Here is a 21,752-nt window from a genome sequence, read left to right as displayed (position 1 = left end):
TCGCCTCGTCTGATTTTTACCTACACCAGGCGTATGCCTACAAATGTTATTTTACGCCGTCAATGTTAAGTATACGTCAACCTATAGGTACACGGATCGTCGACAAACCGGTACACTTTTCAATTTATTCAACAATTTATTAAATACACATTTTCGCTCCACGCGTGAATAACTAATAAATACACGCATTGAACGTGTAAATGTCTAATTAACCTCGCAAACTGCCTTTAAATTTTACTTATACGTACACACGTGTTCAATTCATCGACACTAACTATACAGATCTCTGTTACAGTACCAAATTATTTTAAGTGACAACGAGAGGCTATCTGTTTATCATCGACGATATGGATCCTGCGGAAGATTGGAGCGGTGATTGCCCACTATCCGAAAATGAAACCGAAGAAAACGAGAATCAAGAAGTTAACGGAGTCATACCCGGCTATGCGAGTTTCCATGATTACGTTCAGGTAAGATCGAGCTTATCCAACTGAGGGAATGTTGAAAACTTTTTTTGCTTTCACGCTTTCAGTTAAATGGATACGCCTTTGTTATATTATAGGAAGCGTTCGATGCCATAAAACTTGGGATCAAAGCTGCCAACAGTTTACCAATTGAATCCAATTTCAACTATTACTCGTGTTTTCCCAGTTTTCTGAAAGCTAACAATGAGAACGCCAAACTGCTGTTAAACGTTATGCAGCACGTGCTGGGAGTAGCAAACGTGAAAAGCAACATTTTGCATCGCGACGTTCAAGAAAAATTTGATCTTTTACTAGAGGCAAACGACACGCTCCTGGATCGGGCTGTAAGTTTTCGTAAAGATTACGACTCTGTACTGTACTTTCACGGTTAAGTTTAGACCTTTGTAAATATGAGATATTTGCGCATCGCAGAACGCTTTGATGGACGAAGAGTGTGGCGTTAGCAAAAATTCAGAAGTGGAACTAATAGTGACCCGTGCTAAAAAACAACCGATCAACGGTAGCTGGAACGACTATCAAGTTAGCCAGTCGTCGCGAATCACCGATAATGAACAGTCTGTACGTTTATTGGCTGGTAAAAACATTCAGAGGCCTCAGCTAATGTTTAAAGATAAAATTGATAACAGCTCGAAACCTTGGTGCCCTAGGATTAAAGACAAACCAAACTCTTTGAAACCATTGGCTATTTATTTGGAAGAAGGTGAAACTGGCGAGGTGTTCAATCATCCTTACGAGTACGAACTGGATATGTTTGTACCCCCCGAAGAGCAGTTAAAAAAATCTGCACCATCAAAGTATAAATCGTTGGAAGAAACTCGACTGATAACAATTAAGGAGCCATCCGATTTGAAATTATTACTAGAAGATCTAAAGCGATACAAAGAGATTGCTGTGGACTTGGAGCATCATTCTTACAGGAGTTTCCAAGGAATAACTTGCTTAATGCAAATTTCAACGGTCGATACAGATTATTTGATAGATACTCTGTCATTGCGATCCGAATTGCACGAGCTGAACGAGATTTTTACCAAACCTACGATATTGAAGGTCTTTCATGGAGCGGATTTAGATATTCAGTGGCTTCAAAGAGATTTGTCTTTGTACGTGGTGAACATGTTTGATACGCACCAAGCGGCGAAGCAACTCAACTTACCGTATTTAAGTTTAGCGTATTTACTGAAACGATATTGTAACGTCGATCCTGACAAACATTATCAAATGGCTGATTGGCGTATAAGACCTTTACCGGAAAAGCTTATGAAATATGCTCGAGAGGATACGCATTATTTGTTATATATAAAAGATATTTTGAAGAACGCTTTAATTGATTTGGCCAATGGACAAAGTAATATTTTAAAAGCCGTTTACGACAGAAGTACGGAGATTTGCAAAAAGACTTACGTAAAACCAGTCTGGACAGAGGATAGTTTTATGAGTATCTATCGAAAGAGCCAAAAAATGTTTAACAATAAGCAATTGTACGCTTTAAGGGAGTTGCACAAATGGCGGGATCACACCGCCAGAGAAGAGGACGATAGTACTGGTTACGTTTTACCGAATCATATGCTTCTGAACATGGCCGAAACGTTACCACGTGAGATGCAGGGAATTCTGGCATGCTGCGACTCTATTCCTCCTTTGGTTAGACAGAATTTACTGAAACTGCACAAGATAATATTAAAAGCAAGGGAACAGCCGCTCATTAAACCAGTTCTGGAAGATCTCAGGCAGCGACTAACCCAAAGAAATCCTATTACAAACTCAGAGGCCTGGATCTACTCTCCTCACGATATTCCAAGCGATACGGAAGCAAGAGCTGATTTGCCATGTTTGTTAGACAGGGACAATACGTTAGATTCGCCGATTGTAAATGCCGCGGTAAAGCACGCGATAACTGTTTTCGATAGTCCAGTTACGTCCGAGGTAACGTATGCTATTGAAAAATTTATTACCAACTTTTTTATCGAAGACACTGATTATCATGTTTGCCGGTAGAACGAGGAGATAGAAAAGGACGAGCTTAAAGACAATACGGATAAAAAATTTGTTTTTGTAAGTCCATTTGAACGATATAAACGGGTAATACCTATGATAGCGGAAGAAGAGGCGCGAGAACGGGAAAGGCAGGAGGAAGAAAATCGTTTAAACAATGCCGAAATTGAGAAAGAGGATATAGCGGAGAGCAAGAAAAATGTTCACGAGCATTTTAAGCAAGTTTCTGAAATGATGGCGAAGGGAAAAGTCGCGACGCGATCAAAAAAATCATCTCAAATTTCTTTAAGTCAAATGCAAGGACGTAAAAGAAAACGAGACGCGAATATCAACAAACAAGATGAAACGAAGGAAGAGGAAGCTAAAGGTAACGGCGGAATTATTGCGTGAAGGCGTGAAAAAGATCAGTGGCTTTCATAAGTTTATCATAAGCTAATCATAAGTTTTTTTTAGAGAAAAATCGAAACACAGAAGAAGATGTAACAGCAAGAGAACAGGGACAGACTTCGAACGATAAAGCTATTAATTCGATGCGGTAGGTGTACAACAAATTTCAGTAATCTCTTTAATATTATGAGCAGCCGTAAGATAGGAACTTTGACGAAACGTATCGGTATCGTTGATACGTTGATTGTTTATTTATAGAGCAAGGAAAAAGGGGGATAAAAAACAAGTGATTAAAGATTTAGAGCAAAAGGGTATGATGCCGTCAGAAATATTCGATTATAAACTCGTAGACTTTACTAGTTTCCAAGGAGGTAGTAAAAACGACTCCGGCCAAGTAAACCACTTCCAAGACGCAGTGGTAAGAAAAGGATTATCGTTCGTTTTATCCGAATGTTAATGTTCGAATATTAATGCGCGCTGTAACTTAATTTTGCAGAAGAGGAAGAAGGAGAGAACGCGGAAGAAGAAGAAGCAAAAATTGAACATATAAGCACCGTTCTATCGAAAGCTAAATTTTAACTATATTACTAATGAAAACGATAAGGATTTCATTTTTTATGCCAGATTTAGAGTTACGTAATGCCATACTCTTTTCCGTGTATTACGTACAAATGAGATAAAAAAGATGTATATATACTAATATAGATACATTTTTAAATAATAGAAAGATAATGTATAAATGTGCAAGTATTTAATACCTTATATTTTTAGTACGACTAATTTAGTATACGTTACGATTCTATCTAGTCGTTCCGTTTTTCCCTTTTCTTATTACGTTTATTTGACAACTTTTTTCTACGAATCTTAACAGTCTCGGAGAAAAAAAATGTTGTGTACGTATGGAAAGGGATCAGAACAGTTGTGAAATCGTGAAATTGATACTTTGTATCGTATACCGTTCCACTTGAAGTCGGTAATGTACACATTACATTCTTACAAGTATTATCGTTAGGTCGCGACGTTAGGTCGCGACTTTCTAACCGCGAGTAACAATTCAGTGAGGAAAATGATTCTTTTCGTAACAGTGTTTATTAAACTATATTTTGTTTCTGCTGTGTGTAGTAACAATTTTATAGGAAATATAAACGTGATGGGAAATTCGGAACGTGTTCAAAATTCTTCTACTTATAGTAACCAAAATTTGATGAACTTTATTTTTACGCTTAAAAATTCTTCGAGTCTTAATGATTCTCGAACAGATCTGAAATCAAATCAAGTAGACTGTTTTGGATTAGGGAAAACATTAGCCACGGTGATGGAATGGGTTTTTATGAACAATCCAAATGGAACAAATGGTCTGAACGTAAAACTTTTATTATCTTCAAGAAGGCAACCGCAACGAGTGCAGGTAATGATTGGTAAACAGTTTGGTTTGGAGTGGACGGATTTTCAGATAGAACGAAGAACGATCGTGATAGTTCACGGATTCTTATCTCATGGTCAAGAATCGTGGATCGGTGACATGGAAAAAGCATTTCTTCAATGGGTAAAGTTATCATTTTTGTTGTACATGTTCGTATATTTTGTATACTTTCTTAATACTCTTTTAAAATACTATTCCTTAGGGAGACGTTAACGTTGTAATCGTAGATTGGAGCGCTGCAGGTAATACATGGAATTATTACAAAGCAGCTGTGAACACAAGAGTAGTAGGATATCAAATTGCAAGGTCTGTTTCGCGATACTAATTATAATAAATCTCAACATCGATACTGACTGCGAATTCATGGCTGTGGTTGACTGTTTTGCAAAGATTTTTAGAGCATGTAGAAAATGCGACAACCGGTCAAAGTAATTCCGATGCAAACAGTTGGGGGCCCTTACATCTGGTTGGCCATAGTCTTGGAGCGCACATTTGTGGTTTTACTGCCAAACAGTTGAAAAGAAGGCAAAGCGCGTGGAAAGTTGAAAGAATAACAGGACTGGATCCCGCACAACCATGCTTCAAGAATGCAGATTTTACTGTAAAACTTCACAAATCCGATGCACCGTTCGTCGATATCATTCATACTAATGGTAAATTGCTTTCCGAGATCGGATTAGGTTTACCAGAACCGATAGGTTGGTTCATTTTCCATGTTGTCGTTTCTTTCAATTCCATCGTGTTCGCATGCTATTGCGAGAATATTACATGTTTTTCCTTTAGGTCACGTTGATTTCTACCCTAACGGTGGTAGAAGCCAACCCGGCTGCGTAAAGACCGATTCTTCGTATTTCGGGTATTTGCCGCTTCCTCTCCAAGGTAAAAACATCGCAGTCATCATATTTCAATAAGGATCGCGACGTGTTCGTTTTTTGAAAAATTCTAATCTCATTTCAGTGGTCCATAAGTCTATATGTAGTCACGGACGTTCGTACGTTTACTTGACGGAATCCTTGATATCCGATGTTAATCGGAATTGCACTTTCTGGGCGCATCATTGGGATTTAACGTATCGAAATTTGATACGAATAGCAAAAGAGTCTTGCGATAAAAATAGTTGTATCGAAATGGGTATCAATGCGATAAAATATCCTCAACGAGGAACGTTCTTTATCACCACTTCTGACAGTGTACCATTTTGCGGTAAGCTTTAAGATGTTGGACACTGGTATTCACGTGGGACTATAATAAATGTTCCGTGGAATATTATTTGGACATTTATTTACGTTTACTTAGATATTTATCCTTCGTTTTTCTAGTCAACGGTACTCGTATACTGGACGAAGTGATAACCCAACTGAAGAAAGATTACGCGGACGAGCTGGACGATTAATAATCTACACGTATATGATATTACAAACGTATTATTGATTCATATATAATATATATAAATATAGTTCATAAATAAATGAACTCTAGTTAAAATTTCTATTACATACAATACTTGAACCGTATCAGATACAGCTAATCGTAAGCGCTATTTACAATGAAATGTTGAGAATTATTCGATTTTCTCTCTTTAATACATATATGTGTGTGTGTGTGTGTGTGTGTGTGTGTGTGTGTGTGTGTGTGTGTGTGTGTGTGTGTGTGTGTGTGTGTGTGTGTGTGTGTGTGTGTGTGTGTGTGTGTGTGTGTGTGTGTGTATATATGCTATCATTGGCACATTCATCGATTCCTCGTAGAGAGGTACGTAACACGCGTAATTAGCACGTGTCAATACTCTGGACAATTGTTGCCGACAAGACGATCGGTTAATTAAATATATATACAGTATGTACAGAGAGGCAAATGCAATGCGTAAAATGCATGATATTTATCAGTTTCAAGCGTACTTTGGTAGTTTGTCGATCCTGTGTAATAGAAGTACGTAAGTATCTTTGAATGTTGTCGTTGAAATTGGACACGTATCTATTTGCACGAAACGGTTCAGTTTTGCCGAGTGTCGGACGAATCGAAGATATTTTCGGTAATCAATGAATAACTTGAACGTAGGTAGCTGGAAATATACCGGTTCGTCCTTTGCATTCGCCTATCCACCAACCGTCCGCTTGCTTCTGATGCACCGTTATCAAATCGCCTGGACTTAAACTAAGCTCGTCGTTTAAGTTTGCCGCGTATTGATAGATCGCTCTACACCGTTCCGTTCCGTCGATTTTACCAGCGGTATCGGCAGCGTCGACATCTTGATGATTATTATTATCCTCGGAGTGGCTACTGAATTCATCGAAATCGCTAAAATCATCTTCGTCCGGTGGATTCTCCGAGTTCCCGTCGCCGGCTGTCCGATCGGCCCAGTGGCGACTCTCGGTGTCGTGATCTTTCGCCAGACGGGCATCCATATCGTCGTCGTCGCCGGCGTCCTGAATTTCAAACGATTCGTTCTTCGCCCAAGAAGGAATCTGGAAAAGGACGATGGTTTTCGGTCGTGGCGTGTTTCTATTAAATAAGATGGTAATCGCGCCGCTTTTACCTTAAGGACACTCTGCTGCAAGCCTTGTTTATCCCTTGAAACTAAAATGTGCTCGGCCAATGGATGTTTGCCACGTTTGCTACCTTCCATTTCCGCTAATGTGCCACCAACTTTGTACCTCGCTGCCTCCAAGTACAATAACATGGAACGCATCTAAGGGGAGGAGGGGGGGGGGGGGGGGGGGGCAGGGAGAAGATTAGCTGACTTTCGAATACGGTGCGCGCCGTCGTATTGAGAAGAAAAAAAAGAAGAAAAAGTGTTCGTACGTGGTGTAGCTTGTCCGTCACGTTTTGCGTGCTTTCGTCCGCCGCGAATGCCGGGGTTGCAACGAAAGCTCTGTGAAGAGTCTCCAAGCCTTCTCTCCCTCGCCTTTCCCGCTCCAAGTCTTGTCTGATCAAGTGAAGAACTCTGACCAACGCTTGTTTCCGACGTTCCCTGTTCATCGCCAGGGTAACATGCTCGGCATAAAAATCTGGTAGCAATTGCTCGGCGTTACACCCATCGTTGCTCTCTACCCTTCGTATAAGATTCTTCAAGATCTCGACGTCTTGAGAGACGTTGCAATTGCGTATCGGAGCTGCCAAACGGTCTGCACTCTGTAAAATTCGGGAGTGGAAGAAGGGCAGAAGAAAGAGCCGCGCGAATGGCGCATATTTTCCGCGTACCTGTTGCAGACGGGGAGCTAGAGCTTGCAGATGGGCCAGATAAACGTTCGCGAGATCCTTGAGCGCGCTCAATCGTTCCTCTTCGAGAAGTTCCATTTGCTTGGCCCCCTTCCTCATCGTGCTTTCGTACTCGAGCCTGGCTCTCTCGGCTCTCACGCTCACCGTATAAAACTCCGTGTCCGCCCTACGAGACGAGTCCTCGGCCTTTCTCCTCCTCGCCTCCAGCTTGCTAGCCTCCTTCTCCGTTACATGATGGCTCGACGATTTGTTATTACTCTGCTGACTCTGGCTGATCGATTGCAGCCTCGCCAAGTCTTGCAACCTCTCGTTTTCGCGCGCGCAGGCGAAACTTTGCTTCTTACTTTTCGTCGCGATGTTGCGCCATTCGTGGAGAGACTTTCCAGCTTTGTCCACGGAATTCTCGATCGATTTCCTCGAGCGTCCTTGAGCCTCCGCCACACCTACCTGCGAATACGCGATTATGCGAATATGCCACCATGATATGCCATCGATACACCATCGTTTCATCGAGGTTTCGATTAACTTACTCTTAGTGGTTTCGCGAGTTGCTCGCCAAGCGTTATGCCCCAGATTCTATGGGCTTCCGCCGCAGCCTCCATCTCCTCGCCGACGCATCTCCATGCCTCGTTCACACCTCCGGCACCATTGCCACCTGTGCGTTAGATAAATAATACCTAATACGTTCTGTACTACTACTACTCAACAAGAATGTTTACCTTGATCCTTTGCGCATGCTTTCGTCAGTTTGTTGCTCAATTTGCTCAGACCTTTGGCATAAGTCGCCTCCAATTCGGCTCTGTGAATCCGACAAAGAACGAATACGGATATTTACACGGACGATGACGATGATACTCACCTTTCGTGAAGAATCGATGCTAGCTCCTTGCAAAAGTCCCCGCCCTGTTTCACGTACCTTCGGACATCTTCGAATCCACCTTGTCCTCCCTGGAACAACCAGAAACGATCGTTTTACGCTCGAATAGTTTCGTTAAGTTGTCCTGGTTTAAAAGAGGGGAATCGCAGAAAAGTAGCGGTAACCACGCATCGCAGCCTCGCCAGACGCGATACTGTTATTGCGTGTTATTGTTACTTGGAAAACTTTTGTTCCTCGTTACTTGCAACCGTTAAGTGGTGACGCTTTGTAACAGGCCAGGATGATGATATCAGGCGTTTTTCTCGGTTGACGGTTCAAAAGGAAATCGAAAATGGTACCGAGAACCAAACTGGCTTGGTAACTTTCCAAGCCGACACGACGATAAATTCATTTTTCTTTCGTACCCGTATCGATTAATATCTTCTACTCGACCGTGATAAACTAGCAACTAAAATGTTACGCTTACGTTCAAGTGAAGTAAATAAGACGGTGGACAAGGTGTTTCTTTGAAAGTTATTATAGCGTGCTCGGTGTTGCGCGAGAGAAAAATCGATCGGACACCGCACGATGAGAGATCAACTTTCTTGCGATCCATCTGGTCAGGTAACGGGCGAGTAAGAATTTACGCGCCCGTGAATAAATGAATGCGAGTTCGGTGAAACTGGATGCGTAAAAATGAAACGTATTAATACCGCGGTGATGTCGAAACACGATTTCAAAGTAAAAGGTTAATTGATACGTAGTCAGGTTGGACATAATGGCACGGTCGCGGAACAAATGGGCTAACGCGTGCAACAGGTGGTAGGTAGGTAGGTATGTATGTATGTATGTATGTATACGCCAAGCGTTTATAATAGGGTATGCACAAGTCCAAGTACATCTTCTATACTACGTACTCGTTTCGAAGGTACGCTCATTAGGGTTCATTCGTGTCTCGATACATACTTTGGAGGAAGAAAATCGCCGGTGAAATATCGAGAGATGGTAATCGATGCGCGCGGTTCCTTTCCCTCTTAAGCTTGCCTTTGAGATTTCCACGGCTTAGGTTCACGTGACACGGTGAAATCGCGGAGGTCGCGGATACTATCGCGCGTGCACGTAGTTTCTTTTAAAACGAGAAGGCAGGCATTACGCGCACCTACTTGAGCGGTAAGCGGATACATATTTACCAGTATCTGCTTTCTTTCGCACGTTCAATGTTCGCAATGCGTTCGTCTAGGCGTACGCGTACGCATCCGTAATACTCTGCGTACTCGCTTACCCATTTTACAATGCTTATTCGATCGCGTAATATTTTCATGTTAAGGTAAACGACGACGATCACGACGTGATCGAAAGGCCGTCGCGTCGTTGGTAACGACGGAACGGAATCGGTTATTTTCACCGTACAACTTTCCCACACTTTCCTCGGTTCGATCGATGGTTTCGATAGAACGGCCGGGGATTTTCATTTCTAACGGTTGAGAAAGGTTCTAGGATAAACAGCGTAAACGATGTACCTCTTCGATCTCGTGAGTCTGGAGCAGAAGAGTGGAGGCCATTAATCCTCTGATCGAGCCCAGCATTCTTTTCTTGATAGGGCCCGGTTTACGAGTCTGCTCGTTATCCGTGTCTGTGCTAAGGGAGATAGGAGGAGCGTTCGTGTTCGTCACCGGAACAGTCACGGTATCGGGAGAATGAACGAGATTCTCCTTGGAAACGGATGCCAAACCGAATTCCTCGACCCTGGTGATCGATCCCGTTTCTCGGGGCTTCGCTCTAGTCAAATCGTAGCAAGCACCGTTCACCGGGCAACGTGAATCTCCGACGAGAACACCGACGGCTTGCAATCTCGCGTGTCTGTTCACAACTTGGTTGATCCTCGAGGTTTCGTCGCGCAGCCAGCTTCGCATTTTCTCCCATGCTTTCCCCAGCCGGTGTTTCTGCAATTTTACGTTAATTTTCGATCGTTCCACGTCTTTCTCTCCAATAAATCAACCGATAAACGAAAGGACCGGTTCGGCAGTTACAAGTAAGTAAGTAAGTAAGCAAGCAAGCAAGCAAGAAAGTACCTTTGGGTACTGTCCGTTTCGACGGAAGGGAGCGGCGTTGCTGTTGTCGTTACGATCGTTCTGAGAACATTCAGGATCGGAATAGGAACCCGAAATCGAGCCGATTTCTCGATTCACTCGATCGTACGAATCCGATCTTCCCTCTGAATCGACATCGATATCGCTCGCTTTCTCCGACGCGGTCTCCTCGTTCTCATCGATCTCGTCTCGAATCTGCACCGATGCCGTCGCCAATTTTCCGTCCTCCCGATTCGCTTCGGTTTCGACTTCCATTCCATCGAGGACGTACGAGTTCCTCGGCAAGTCGTAGAGCTCGGTTCGTGGGCACGCATTTTTGTCGTCTCCTCCGGCAACCTCCGCGTTCTCCCCGTGCAAGAAACTGAAACTGATCTTTGGTACTCCGGCCTCGTCGATCTTTACCGACGTCACCGCTGCCAGTTCCACGGTGTTTCTGTGTCGCGGCGTCTCGCTGTTCACTGCACCGTCGTCGATTCCTTTCTCGACCTTCGCCTTCGCCTTCGCTTTCGCCTCGCCGAACTCGCGACAATGTATTATCACTGGCGCGGGAACGTCGTACCAAATTGCGGTTGAATTACCTTTATCGTTGTCGTTGTCGTTCTCGTTATTGTTGTTGTTGCTGTTGCTGTTGCTGTTACAGTTACCGTTAGACGACGATAACTTTCCCACCGACCTTAACGATGCCCAGGCATGTTTCGCCTCCTCCATTTTTGAATGGAATTGGGTTATCAACGCGCGATCCCTCCTACCAACGATCGTTCAACATTTCCACAGAATCTCCGAAGCCGATACGCGCGTTTGTACATGATACACGGTATTATACGAATGTACGGCCGACGGGCTTGCAGGTACGAGAGACGATTGCGTAAGATGAAACACACAGGCTTGAACACAACGCTTGAAAACAGTCGGCGATGATGCAGAGGAATCATCGAACGAACACCTTGTTTTTCATCGAATTCGCGTTACGTAAGTAAACCAGCTCACCCGGTGTTTATTAACAGTTCGACTCGGTTTCTTTCAGTTCGAGTCCCGCGAACGCGTAACCGGTAGCAGACGCGCGATATCTACGGTACACTATAAATATTGTAGTATCGACAATTACATCGTCGATATCGCGATAAACTATGAACGGTGCGCGTTAATAACCAGGTCGAGTCCGACGAGTGGAAACGCGTGATCGATTCAAGGTTAATTATCCGAGAACCGAGAGAATCGTTACGTTTCCGCGGCGACGTCCGACTCGTGACTGGATCCACACGCCGGAGGCTCTCTATTATGCAACACCACGCGTCGCGAACAATTATATCCGTTCGTATTATGTCGTGTACGCGCACGTGTTACACAACCGCGCAAACAGAGCGCTGCGCTGTGCGGAAAAATGTTGGACAAAAAAATCTCCGTTTTGATTCGGTGGTCGCGATAGAGAATGTTTATCGTTGAACGTATAAACGCGCGTGAATTTAATAGGATCGCGCGTTCGTTACGATACGCGATGGTAAAGTTAGTTGGGAAGCGGGACGCGAACGGTTCTATATCTCGCACACCAATAGCGGAGCGTAATGCTCCGCGACGAATGCGAGCATGGAACACCGGGTAACGCCAGTTTCTAGGCGGGAGGATTATTCTTTTTTTCTTTCCAGCTTCTGTACCTTTTTCCTTTTTTCCCTTCCAGCTTTTATATTTAGCTTGGTTCCGCGAGACACTCGCGCGTTACCGAAACATGGTGTGCACGTGCTCGCACCGCACCGCACCGCACCGCACCAGTAACTAGGTAAAAGTGGATATTTACGTACGTAAAGCAACGCGACACAGACGAGCACGCGTAACTTTTGCAACCGGTTTCTACGGTAACATAATTAGTTTAGTCGCGCTCGCAAGCAGTTTAGTCCGTTACCATCTCCCGAGGCGAACAGTCGAATCGCTTAAAAACACGCTATTATCTCGAATACAGCTTAATCGTATTTGAGTCATGAAATACGTGTAATCGTCTAGCGATAACGATATTCGCGACTCATTTCTCAATACAGGTACGAGTCGCGTGGATAAGATCGCGATTAAAAGGCGGACGCTTAGAAGCAGCAGGTGATTCGAGGGAGGGAGAGCGGAAGTAAACGGCCTGTCATCCGGTATCGAACCTTCCCCCCAGCCATCGACGGCCCAGCCACTTCGGTGACCCACTACTACACCCGTTCAAGGAAATTGTAGCTAGTTCTCTCTTTTTGCACCGTCGTTTGCACTTGAACGACGACATTGCGATCTTACTCGAACCTGACTCCTTCTTCTCCTCCTCCTCTTCTTTCGGTCAAAAGTCATTCTCGGAACTTCGTTATCGAGATTATGCGCGAGCAAACAGAATCACCAAAAATATGAAACTAACGTCACCAGCGTTAGTGACGCAATTACGAGTGCGCAATTTAATGCGTGTTTCACATCCGGCACAACCATACGCTTACCTAAGCGTGTAGCTAAGTTTTTTTACCTACATGCGTAGCACATACATACATACTTACGTAGAGATCTCGAATACAGTTGGATAACCATCGACATTTGAAAACCATCCTATTGTTATAATTGGTATTCTCGCCAGATTTTCCCTTTTCTGTATTTCAAAGTTGAAATTTATCGTATAACCGTAGCGGTTGAACAGCCCATCGCGAACGGAACAGTAGTCCCTTGGTCGATTACTTCTCACTTCTTCCGAATCGGAATTCGATCTCGCGTCTTAAATCTCGGATATCGTCAGAAGCTAAGACGAAAACTAAGGCGTACCCGCGTAGCTATTGGAGTTTATACGGATACGAAATCATACTGATAAAATAACGTACACTAATCGTGAAAGCATGTTTTTCCTTATCGAATGTGATCCATTGTACCTTATCCGATCTGACGTTTCATTTTTATGCGAAATATTCTAGCCCGATTCCTTATTCTCCAAGGAAGGACCAACCCTGCACCTTTCAGCCCTAAATCGGCCATTTTTCAAAGTCCGTGAAAGCGAATCGATTCGTTGTTACGCTTGTCGCCAATTATCGAATCGAGATCGGTCGCTATTGAAAGAAACCGGAAAAGAATATCACCGTTTCGACTGGTAATACCCGATACCTTGCAAACTGTACGTTCGTAGTAGAAGTTACGCGCAATAATTTCCTATGGGTGTGCCGCGAAATACCGTGACTCTGAATTCCGTCGCAAAAGAGTACCTGCCTATTCTAGTCTGCGATTTATCCGATTCAAAGGAGAATGACGAACGTAATTTCATTTAAAATGCAATCAAGCTTTATAAAAAGTGACAAATATTCGTAGATTCAGAATAGGAGGAGGTTCGCTTAGCGTATAGCGGTGTCTCATAATGATACGGCGACGAGAATCAACCGGAAACTCATAAACTCGTCAACCGGAACGGGGCTCTTTCACGGCACACTCGAGTTGTTGTTGCAGGCAACGTGACGCGCCACAGCCAAAATAATATAGTCTTTGCACTTAATTGGCGATGTAAAATGAGAACGTAACGGGTTAAGGGCAAATGATGAAAAATGGTAAAGTGAAGGGGGAAAGAAAGAAGAAGTTGATATGATATCTGTCGCAGCTGCGACCGTTTCCGTTCGCATGAATCGTACGATCGTCGTCTACGCGGCATAATAAGATGCATGTCACTGACGTAAGACTTTCACCCCCGAGGGTTCCTCTGATAGTCGAACCGCACACGCCGCCTCCACCTTCTTCTGAAACTCGACACACATCCACACATGTACGTACGTATCTATATACATTATAGTTGATGATTTATCCCTACCTCTTCACTCCCAATCCTCCCCTCTCCAGATTCTCCACTTTCTCTCTTTCTCTCTTCCCAGTTTTCATGCAAACACGCGTATCTTTTTCTTCTTCTCCCCGTTGCAGTCGAGCGATAATTACGTAACGTACGTATAAAAGTTTATATCGCGATCTCTTGATCGTGTCGATGGATCGTGTAATAAAGAGAAAAGATTTTCACGTCTGTTTCTTAGTTTTATTTTGCTTTCTCTATCGTCGGAAATTATCTAAATTAGCTGGGGTATCCCACAATCGGTTAAGCACCTAATCGTGTATCCCGTTTTGTTAGATCACCTTTAGCGTAACCGTAGAGTTGAAATCATCATCGACGAGTCAAAGCGATCCCGATAAGATACAACGTAATCAAGGATAAGGATAACTGGAACAACGCGACTTCACGTTCACTTGGTAATTAACTTAAACTTCAATGCCGTTCGTTGATCGTCTCCATTTCACGTTCTAATATGGCGCTGTTCTTCCAATACGCATACCTTGTATGATGAATATAAATATATATCGTTCTAACCAAATTTGAATACTTTACTGAAAGACAATTATTTGTTCGAAATGGAACTATTTGAAACTTACGATGTAGTTTTTATTTCGATTCGTTTTATCAACCGAACATTTTAACGTTTACCATTAAACAAATATCAACGTTGCGTTTGCACGTTCTGCGCGAGTAAAAATTTCGCAAAGGAATCAATTAATCAAAGCGTTAAAGTTATTAATTACTGAAAGCCTTGTAACGAATCTCATTCTATACTTTTAAACAGCAAAGTTGCCCCTTCCCTTTCCTTCTTGACCGTCGCGTTCATTAGCTATTTAAGTCTCATTTAATCTAACGCACTTACTACACTTACATACGTGCAATCATCGTCCATCAATAAATATACCATCATTCGTGAATAATTGTCACACTATGAGACGGTAACGCGTCACCTTTTTTTTACATGGAATAACGCTTTGGACATATCGAACATTTTTCTTCTTTTCTTTGTTACCTCATAAAAGGATAAGGTACGCTGATAACCAATCGATCAAGAATCGTAACACAACTCTTGTCTCTTATATTTTATTTACTCTTTGATACGATTCGAACGAAACCGTGTCTAATAAGCAAAAATTTCTACTTTTAGAAAGTATACAAATTATTTATAATTTCACGGATGATATATCGTATAAAACGTATACTTGCAACGAAACAAGTCGAGCTTCCTTGATCGTTTAATAAATTATAAAAAAAGTATCGGGGAAAGCAAACGATGGGAAATGTATTGTTGATCGGACGACGAAAGCTTCGTTCGGTAAAAAGACTAGCCAAGATGAAGAAGGAGAAGAAGAAAAAGGAGAAGAAGAAGAAGAAGAAGAAGAAGAAGAAGCGAGTACTCACCACGTACTTATCCTTGTAAAAAAGCGAACTGCTCGACATGGCGTTAGTCCCGAAGCAACAAGTTGCACGGACCGCATAAAATCACAGTTTCATCGTAGATCTCCGTTACTTCGCCTGCAACTTCTCGAGATATCCATTGAGCATTGAACAACACACGCGCGCACGCGCGCGCGCCAATGTTTTTCGTATCAATCAAAAGAACGAACTGAACTGTTACCAATCGGAGGAGTAACTTGGAATTTGCAAGCCGATGATCGAAATTGTGAAGGTATAGCGGAAATGCGAGGGGTCTTCGAGGTACGTTTACGCGGAAACAGCCAACTCTGGGACTGACGAATCGGACGAGTCGGGGCTGCGAAAGAAAGACTGATACACCGTGTGTATATCCTGTTAGTTTATGGCCACGGTTACGGCAAGAAAGGTAGTATTCTCTCCTCCCTCTCTGCTATGCTGACCTACAATCTAACGCAAAGGCTCTCTCTTTTCACTCTCTTTTTCCTCCCCTCCTTCCCGCTACGGCTGTTTCACCCCCCACTCCCCACAATACTCATTCCCACTTTTTCCAAACTATACTACTATCTTGCGAAGATATATCGTCAATGAAATGTTTTCTTTCTACATGCAGACATGCTTATAGGGTTTTTCAAATATTAAACATATCTCGCGTACACGTATGATTTATTAGAATAAACATCTTGGTTAATTTTTCTGTTGGAATTTCTGTTTACCAGGGTTCATGTTATTAAATAACAATATGTATTAACAATATTTAGAGTAGAGTGTGTACAAGTTTAAGAAATGTGCGCTAATAAATGTTTCAAATTTCGATTCCGGAAACAAGGGAAGTCGAAATCGAGAAAAGTAACCAATCACCATGTTGTTTGATCGATAGTTGAATCTCGAAACACTCTCGAATCAGAGGTCTACGGCGCGATACGTAAGCGCTCTGTGTTTGTTTGCTTCTCGTGAAACGAAGCTCTTGAAATATGACTCAAGAAGGCCAGTAAGTAGAGAAATTTCACATAAAAATTTCTTCAATTGCGTTTTTTGATCCTACGATTCTTCTCCTTTGACGGTACTATGAAAAGAGCAACAGATATCGATGAAAGAAGGTAGATTACCACTTCGTGACTCTCGAGGCACCGCCATGTTGTAAGACGGCTTTATTGATTCTCGAAATTTCTGGAAAAGAATCGCAAGAAATTGTGTTACGTTCCTCTTTTTCTCCTTTATTTACAATACACTCTTTCTTAATTATCTATAGATATTTCATCGGCCACCAATTTTCAGCCTTTCGTCTTTACTTTTATCAACTTTCCGATAATCAAATTTCGATGCCCCAACTTTTATTAACTCGTGTTTTTAAGTAGCAATTTATCCACACATTTGAAACGCAACGTATATATTTTAATATTTTCTGCGTGTCATCGCAATCTCTCCACTTATATAAAATTATTCGATCTTTTTTTCTTCTATTATCCCATACGAGTAACGTGTCGCTTCGTCAATAATGACTAGCGAATTTCTTTTTCGAAACTAGATAGAGCTTTGTTTCCTAACCTTTATCCACGTTTTACAATTAGAATGTTACATTATACATGTCTTACTGTTGCTTTAATTCATGAATCTCGTTATTAAATGTTACAATCTGAACGAGAAGTTCATTAAAAATTTTAAAACATGAAATAGACACTTAATTTTATACTGTGTACGTTCAGTGTAGGTACATATTCGCGCGTATATTATTGTACAACATTTTATACGCCAAATGATATAAATAATAAATAACCATTGATATAGGGTGAGGTATTATTTTTATCGATTAACACCTTCTTCGATTTAATGCTTTCTTGGGACATATAGAACGTATACATGTGTATACATATATAGATAGATATTTGGCAGCAACATAATTCAATTTTTGTTTACATTAATCCAAATTATTAATTAATTAATTAATTTGTAGACTGCCGCCTCCACCTGTTATGTGGGCACAAAGAAGAGATATTTTATTTGTTACCATCTGCCTAGAAGATTGCAAAGATCCTGTCATCAACATTGAACCACAAATGATATATTTTAAAGGGATAGGCGGAACCGAACAAAAAATGCATGAAATAACAATTAATTTATATGGAGAAATTGTTCCAAATAGAACAATTCAAAACTTAAGGGGAAGGACTCTAGAATTAGTTCTTGTTAAAAAAGAGGAAGGCCCATATTGGCCAAGATTAACGAAAGAAAAGACGAAGGCCCATTGGTTAAAAAGTGATTTTAACAAATGGAAGGATGAGGATGATAGCGACGATGAAGGTGGCATGGAAGGAAGTAGTAACGATTTGGAAGATGTAAGGGAATATTAATTGTTAAATAATATGTTTGCGATCCTCGTGGAAAAAGTGTCCTAGCTAATGTATGATTATTTCGATATAAATTCGCTTACGCGTAAACAATTTGATGATCCATATTTCCAACGATATTTGTAGATGATGAGACACATGGGTGGTCTAGGAGGGTCAGGAGACAGTAAACCAAACTTCGATTCAGACGATTTGGGGGACGAAGAGGATGAATTGGATAGTGACTACGATGATTTACCCGATTTGCTCGAATGAAAACATTTTGATGCTACTTTAAAATAATCTTCGTTAACGACAAAAAATAATAAAAAATATAAAAACAGATGGCAACCTAAAGATAGTGCACCACCAGGCAATATTTTAATAGGCCATGCTATTTGTACTTTCTGTTGCAAATCGGTTTTGCAAATTTGAGAATGGCTCGTGTCGCAGTAGGAAACAGACGAATGAGGTGCACAAGAAACTGTCAACTTAAGAGAATACAGTGGTCGAGAGACAAACCAGTAATACACATCTCAAAGATTTTCCAATCTTTCTTTAGTCCATAGTTCATACTAAGTTATAACGAGAACACGTTCTTTTTTTTTTTTTTTTTTAATAACGATTACTTGTGTATAATATATATGAAGGAGATGAAATAATGAAAATGAATTAAATTATTTGTAGAATTATTTATTTCAGAAAATCCCGTTAAAAGAATTTAAAACGTAAAGTGTGTGTCTATGTGTTAAAGAATTTATCAATTTTTGGTAATAACAGTAACAGTAACAGTAACTGGCTTAAATATACAGGAATGACAAGATATACGTATAGATTTCTCGTTTTGTTTATCCAACAATGCTGGACGCGCCCCGTAACGCTAAATATCCAGCAGTTATATCCATTGGTAGACTTCGGACTGTCGCGAATTCTTCTGCAGTTGCATAGTATAATTTAGTCTGTGGATCTGTATATCGTGCCTGTAAAATAAATATGATCTATACATCAATTTATAATTCAATGCCGTAACCAAATGTACGTGTATCGAAAGTAAAATAGAAAGGAATCGCTTACGGGCAATCCTGAAATATCTGAATACTTCTTTGCTGGTCTAAAGCTTGGCGGTGCATTAATAGAACTATCTGAAATTTTTCAAAGTTAGCAATAACATTTCAATTGTGAACAATTCTGACTTGAACGGTATATATGTATATATAGATATATATATATATATATATATATTCGGCAAATATTACGTAATCAATTTCTATAATTTTTCATCGCAAACTATTCGAACATAATAAAAATTGTCCATATTGGAAATTTAAAGTAAATGCAGCATCGCAGTTGCGGTGCGAAATAAATTTGAAATAAATGTATCATTAAGCATAAACCGATTCCTCACTAAATGGTTGTTGTAATTATAATAATGACATCTTTAGTTCCTCAATTATATTTGAAATTGCTTTAAATTTATAGAAATAGTTCGGAAAAAGTAATACATACAATGCACTACTTCCGCAGGCCACGGCAAAGTACGTTCTTGGGCTAGGACTTGTTTTAACGAACGCCAAGTTCGTTTCTTTCCAGTATTACTAGTAGATCGAAATTTCTGTTGAAAAACTGGATTCTTGAAAACTGGTTGTGGCTTTTTATTAAATTCTACTACTTCTTCGTTTACCATTTTTCATATCGTCTGATGAAATCATGAACCTTCCGTGAAAAGTAACGATCAATGTATAAAAAGATATGTTCACGAATAGAAATAATTGTAGGCATTTATTGGAATTAATTATAGCATATAAGTATGCATCGCTCATGTTTCATTATTTTTAAAAAATATACATTTATCAATGTGTAATAGAAGGATGTGTTAGATATCTGTTGAACAATTTCCTTTATTATATCAAATTGTAATATAGATTCTAATTAAAAGACACATTTAAAATCACTTTCTACCTGGATTATACAAAACTAATATATTTTTAACATCGCATCCCAATACGCCACAAATTGTGTATATCATAGTTGTGTTTATATGTTTAACCAAAACTTTAGCCCACTGACTTAAAATAAGTACAGCTGCATAATACTCCTTTGAACAGCTAAAAAGGAACGGTTAATTTATTGCGAAAGGACACACACACACACACATACATACATACATATATTTCTTTTTCCCTAACAAAATACCTCTGAAATTCAAAATGATATTTATATCCGCGTGATAGATAACTTTGAATCACAATAGATAAATCATCTTCGATTGAAACAATAGCCTTTTTACTTGGTTCAATCAAACATAGGATTGCATGACGACAAAGTGCTAGATTATAATCTACTTGTTTTCTTGCACTATAATCGTAGTTTAAATTCTGTGTAATTTTAATACTAGGTAAGACGAAAGAAATTACAGAAATTAAATAAGTTCAAACTAATATGATCGTGTAACCTGTGCTATATGAAGAGTAACTTGTACATTTCTCTTTACATGCTCTATGTCTTTTGTATGTAATTGCACATATTTATCTGTATTTTTTACTTCCTCCTTTGCAATATTTGTTAGATTGTTTGCTAAATTGTGTTTAACAACAAACGAATTATGCTTAATATTATCTGTATTTAAATTGTTAACAATTTTGTGACCATTAGGTATAATAATATTACGAGAAAATATCTTGGACCAGTCGAGTGGCGGAACTTTTTTAAATGTATCTTTCTTATAATTTTGAGAATTGATCTCTTTACAAGCCACAGAAGAGAGCGAATTTTTTTTAAGTCCATTCAATTTATACGATATGTTTCTTCTTAATTTTTTGCTGCAAATTATATTTACTTTACGCAGTTTAGCTTTTCCTTTTCGCATATCTTCGCTATTTCTCCTACTTTTCGCTTTCATCTTTTCAAGAATCTTTGCGTTAATATTTTTCAAATGGGAAGTAAACATGTTTGTATTATCGAAATAACTTAGTTTATCAAAGAGACTAGCATGGGTCTCGAGAAAATGATTTATGCTCTTTTCGTTAGAAAAATCCAAACTTTGCTGCACGCTAACTTCTTTCATTTTTTCTACAGAATCTGATTCATCTATATGCCATATAAATGTAATTTTGTTTGTTGTAACCTTTCTGCAAGTGTGCGACTTGATTCTTAAGCCTAAGTTTTCAATAAATATGTGCGCAAATTTATCCATGTTTAACTTGAACAATTCAAGCATGTTATGCATTAAAAATTCTTTTCAACTAAATATCGATTAAAAAGTGCATGAAAAAAAGACATTAAGAAAGCATTAATTTCTATATTATGGAAATATTGACAAATCATTGCAAACAAACTTATGCAACTGTTTTTTATCCAACTTCATAATAATAGCTATGGAAACTCGATGTTTATTATGTTAACATGGTGTTTACTTCTATTTCTCGAAATTTGATTAAGTTATGCGACAAAAGTATCTTGAAGGAGAAATTCTTCCAACATAGTAAGGGTATTTCGATAGCAACTGTTTCAAATAATTGTAAGGAAAATTTACTTTTATTTTACAAAACAATTGTTAAAGAAATTAATATAAATAACTTCTAAGATAAAGAATTTTGCCATTTTAAACCATCGTTGTTGAACATTTTTACTCGTTACTCACCAGTACCAAGGATCCGTGCTCGATTCTTCTCTTACGAATAATTATTAATATGACATTCGAATAACCTGTAAAATTTCCTAGAAATCCTGTTTCGTGTATACAGAACTTTGTGCGC

The 21,752-nt window shown here is 40.1% G+C and overlaps 6 protein-coding genes across 7 annotated transcripts; 3 read left to right on the top strand and 3 right to left on the bottom strand.

The window, feature by feature from the left end:
- The first annotated feature begins 323 nt into the window (after window positions 1-323).
- Rrp6 (exosome component Rrp6) lies at window positions 324-3,518 on the top strand. Its single transcript, XM_076897832.1, has 7 exons — window positions 324-470; window positions 563-808; window positions 897-2,408; window positions 2,481-2,844; window positions 2,931-3,012; window positions 3,123-3,282; window positions 3,361-3,518. Exons 1-7 carry the CDS (start codon window positions 348-350, stop codon window positions 3,412-3,414), a joined length of 2,541 nt encoding a protein of 846 aa, XP_076753947.1. The 5' UTR covers window positions 324-347; the 3' UTR covers window positions 3,415-3,518.
- Window positions 3,519-3,913: 395 nt separating this feature from the next.
- LOC143425382 (phospholipase A1) lies at window positions 3,914-5,755 on the top strand. The gene is made up of 6 exons (XM_076898127.1): window positions 3,914-4,410; window positions 4,490-4,593; window positions 4,678-4,985; window positions 5,071-5,166; window positions 5,245-5,490; window positions 5,607-5,755. The coding sequence occupies exons 1-6, from the start codon at window positions 3,931-3,933 to the stop codon at window positions 5,678-5,680; spliced, it is 1,308 nt and encodes a 435-aa protein (XP_076754242.1). The 5' UTR covers window positions 3,914-3,930; the 3' UTR covers window positions 5,681-5,755.
- A 564-nt stretch (window positions 5,756-6,319) lies between these two features.
- On the bottom strand, window positions 6,320-15,862 carry Nost (Nostrin). Of its 2 annotated transcripts, none has more exons than XM_076897526.1 (9): window positions 15,659-15,862; window positions 9,880-10,302; window positions 8,363-8,451; window positions 8,223-8,302; window positions 8,034-8,158; window positions 7,486-7,950; window positions 7,087-7,416; window positions 6,821-6,973; window positions 6,320-6,749 (listed from the first exon to the last, which is right to left on the bottom strand). In XM_076897526.1, the coding sequence occupies exons 1-9, from the start codon at window positions 15,695-15,697 to the stop codon at window positions 6,321-6,323; spliced, it is 2,133 nt and encodes a 710-aa protein (XP_076753641.1). In that variant the 5' UTR covers window positions 15,698-15,862; the 3' UTR covers window position 6,320. The 2 variants fall into 2 exon arrangements, with proteins under 2 accessions (XP_076753641.1, XP_076753640.1); XM_076897525.1 differs by lacking the exon at window positions 15,659-15,862 and adding an exon at window positions 10,432-11,185.
- A 178-nt stretch (window positions 15,863-16,040) lies between these two features.
- On the top strand, window positions 16,041-18,677 carry P23 (cytosolic prostaglandin E synthase). The gene is given in 5 exon segments (XM_076897536.1): window positions 16,041-16,079; window positions 16,551-16,640; window positions 16,642-16,661; window positions 17,625-18,006; window positions 18,145-18,677. Coding segments are annotated over 5 exon segments (645 nt in total). The 5' UTR covers window positions 16,041-16,055; the 3' UTR covers window positions 18,274-18,677.
- Window positions 18,678-18,804: 127 nt separating this feature from the next.
- Window positions 18,805-19,799, bottom strand: LOC143425067 (INO80 complex subunit C). Its single transcript, XM_076897537.1, has 3 exons — window positions 19,504-19,799; window positions 19,072-19,139; window positions 18,805-18,977 (listed from the first exon to the last, which is right to left on the bottom strand). Exons 1-3 carry the CDS (start codon window positions 19,679-19,681, stop codon window positions 18,846-18,848), a joined length of 378 nt encoding a protein of 125 aa, XP_076753652.1. The 5' UTR covers window positions 19,682-19,799; the 3' UTR covers window positions 18,805-18,845.
- Window positions 19,800-19,877: 78 nt separating this feature from the next.
- Window positions 19,878-21,214, bottom strand: LOC143425063 (uncharacterized). Its single transcript, XM_076897531.1, has 3 exons — window positions 20,450-21,214; window positions 20,191-20,372; window positions 19,878-20,102 (listed from the first exon to the last, which is right to left on the bottom strand). Exons 1-3 carry the CDS (start codon window positions 21,212-21,214, stop codon window positions 19,946-19,948), a joined length of 1,104 nt encoding a protein of 367 aa, XP_076753646.1. The 3' UTR covers window positions 19,878-19,945.
- Between the last annotated feature and the right edge of the window lie 538 nt (window positions 21,215-21,752).

The sequence above is a fragment of the Xylocopa sonorina genome, chromosome 7, assembly GCF_050948175.1.
Source record: "Xylocopa sonorina isolate GNS202 chromosome 7, iyXylSono1_principal, whole genome shotgun sequence".
Taxonomy (NCBI): domain Eukaryota; kingdom Metazoa; phylum Arthropoda; class Insecta; order Hymenoptera; family Apidae; genus Xylocopa; species Xylocopa sonorina.
Note: the sequence above shows the minus strand (reverse complement) of the source record. Positions and strands in the feature narration are given on the sequence as shown.

Coding starts and splice junctions, on each gene's coding strand:
- LOC143425382 (XM_076898127.1), top strand. CDS start 3,931: ATGATTCTTTTCGTAACAGTGTTTATTAAACTATATTTTGTTTCTGCT. Junction 5,167..5,244: donor TTTGCCGCTTCCTCTCCAAG/GTAAAAACATCG, acceptor ATCTCATTTCAG/TGGTCCATAAGTCTATATGT. Junction 5,491..5,606: donor TGACAGTGTACCATTTTGCG/GTAAGCTTTAAG, acceptor TCGTTTTTCTAG/TCAACGGTACTCGTATACTG.
- Rrp6 (XM_076897832.1), top strand. CDS start 348: ATGGATCCTGCGGAAGATTGGAGCGGTGATTGCCCACTATCCGAAAAT. Junction 2,409..2,480: donor ATAGTCCAGTTACGTCCGAG/GTAACGTATGCT, acceptor GTTTGCCGGTAG/AACGAGGAGATAGAAAAGGA. Junction 3,283..3,360: donor ACCACTTCCAAGACGCAGTG/GTAAGAAAAGGA, acceptor TTAATTTTGCAG/AAGAGGAAGAAGGAGAGAAC.
- LOC143425063 (XM_076897531.1), bottom strand. CDS start 21,214: ATGCTTGAATTGTTCAAGTTAAACATGGATAAATTTGCGCACATATTT. Junction 20,373..20,449: donor TTACTCTTCATATAGCACAG/GTTACACGATCA, acceptor AAAATTACACAG/AATTTAAACTACGATTATAG. Junction 20,103..20,190: donor TATCATTTTGAATTTCAGAG/GTATTTTGTTAG, acceptor GTTCCTTTTTAG/CTGTTCAAAGGAGTATTATG.
- LOC143425067 (XM_076897537.1), bottom strand. CDS start 19,681: ATGGTAAACGAAGAAGTAGTAGAATTTAATAAAAAGCCACAACCAGTT. Junction 19,140..19,503: donor GCCTGCGGAAGTAGTGCATT/GTATGTATTACT, acceptor GAAAAATTTCAG/ATAGTTCTATTAATGCACCG. Junction 18,978..19,071: donor CAGATATTTCAGGATTGCCC/GTAAGCGATTCC, acceptor TTTATTTTACAG/GCACGATATACAGATCCACA.
- Nost (XM_076897525.1), bottom strand. CDS start 11,157: ATGGAGGAGGCGAAACATGCCTGGGCATCGTTAAGGTCGGTGGGAAAG. Junction 10,303..10,431: donor GAAACGGACAGTACCCAAAG/GTACTTTCTTGC, acceptor GTAAAATTGCAG/AAACACCGGCTGGGGAAAGC. Junction 7,417..7,485: donor TAGCTCCCCGTCTGCAACAG/GTACGCGGAAAA, acceptor CGAATTTTACAG/AGTGCAGACCGTTTGGCAGC.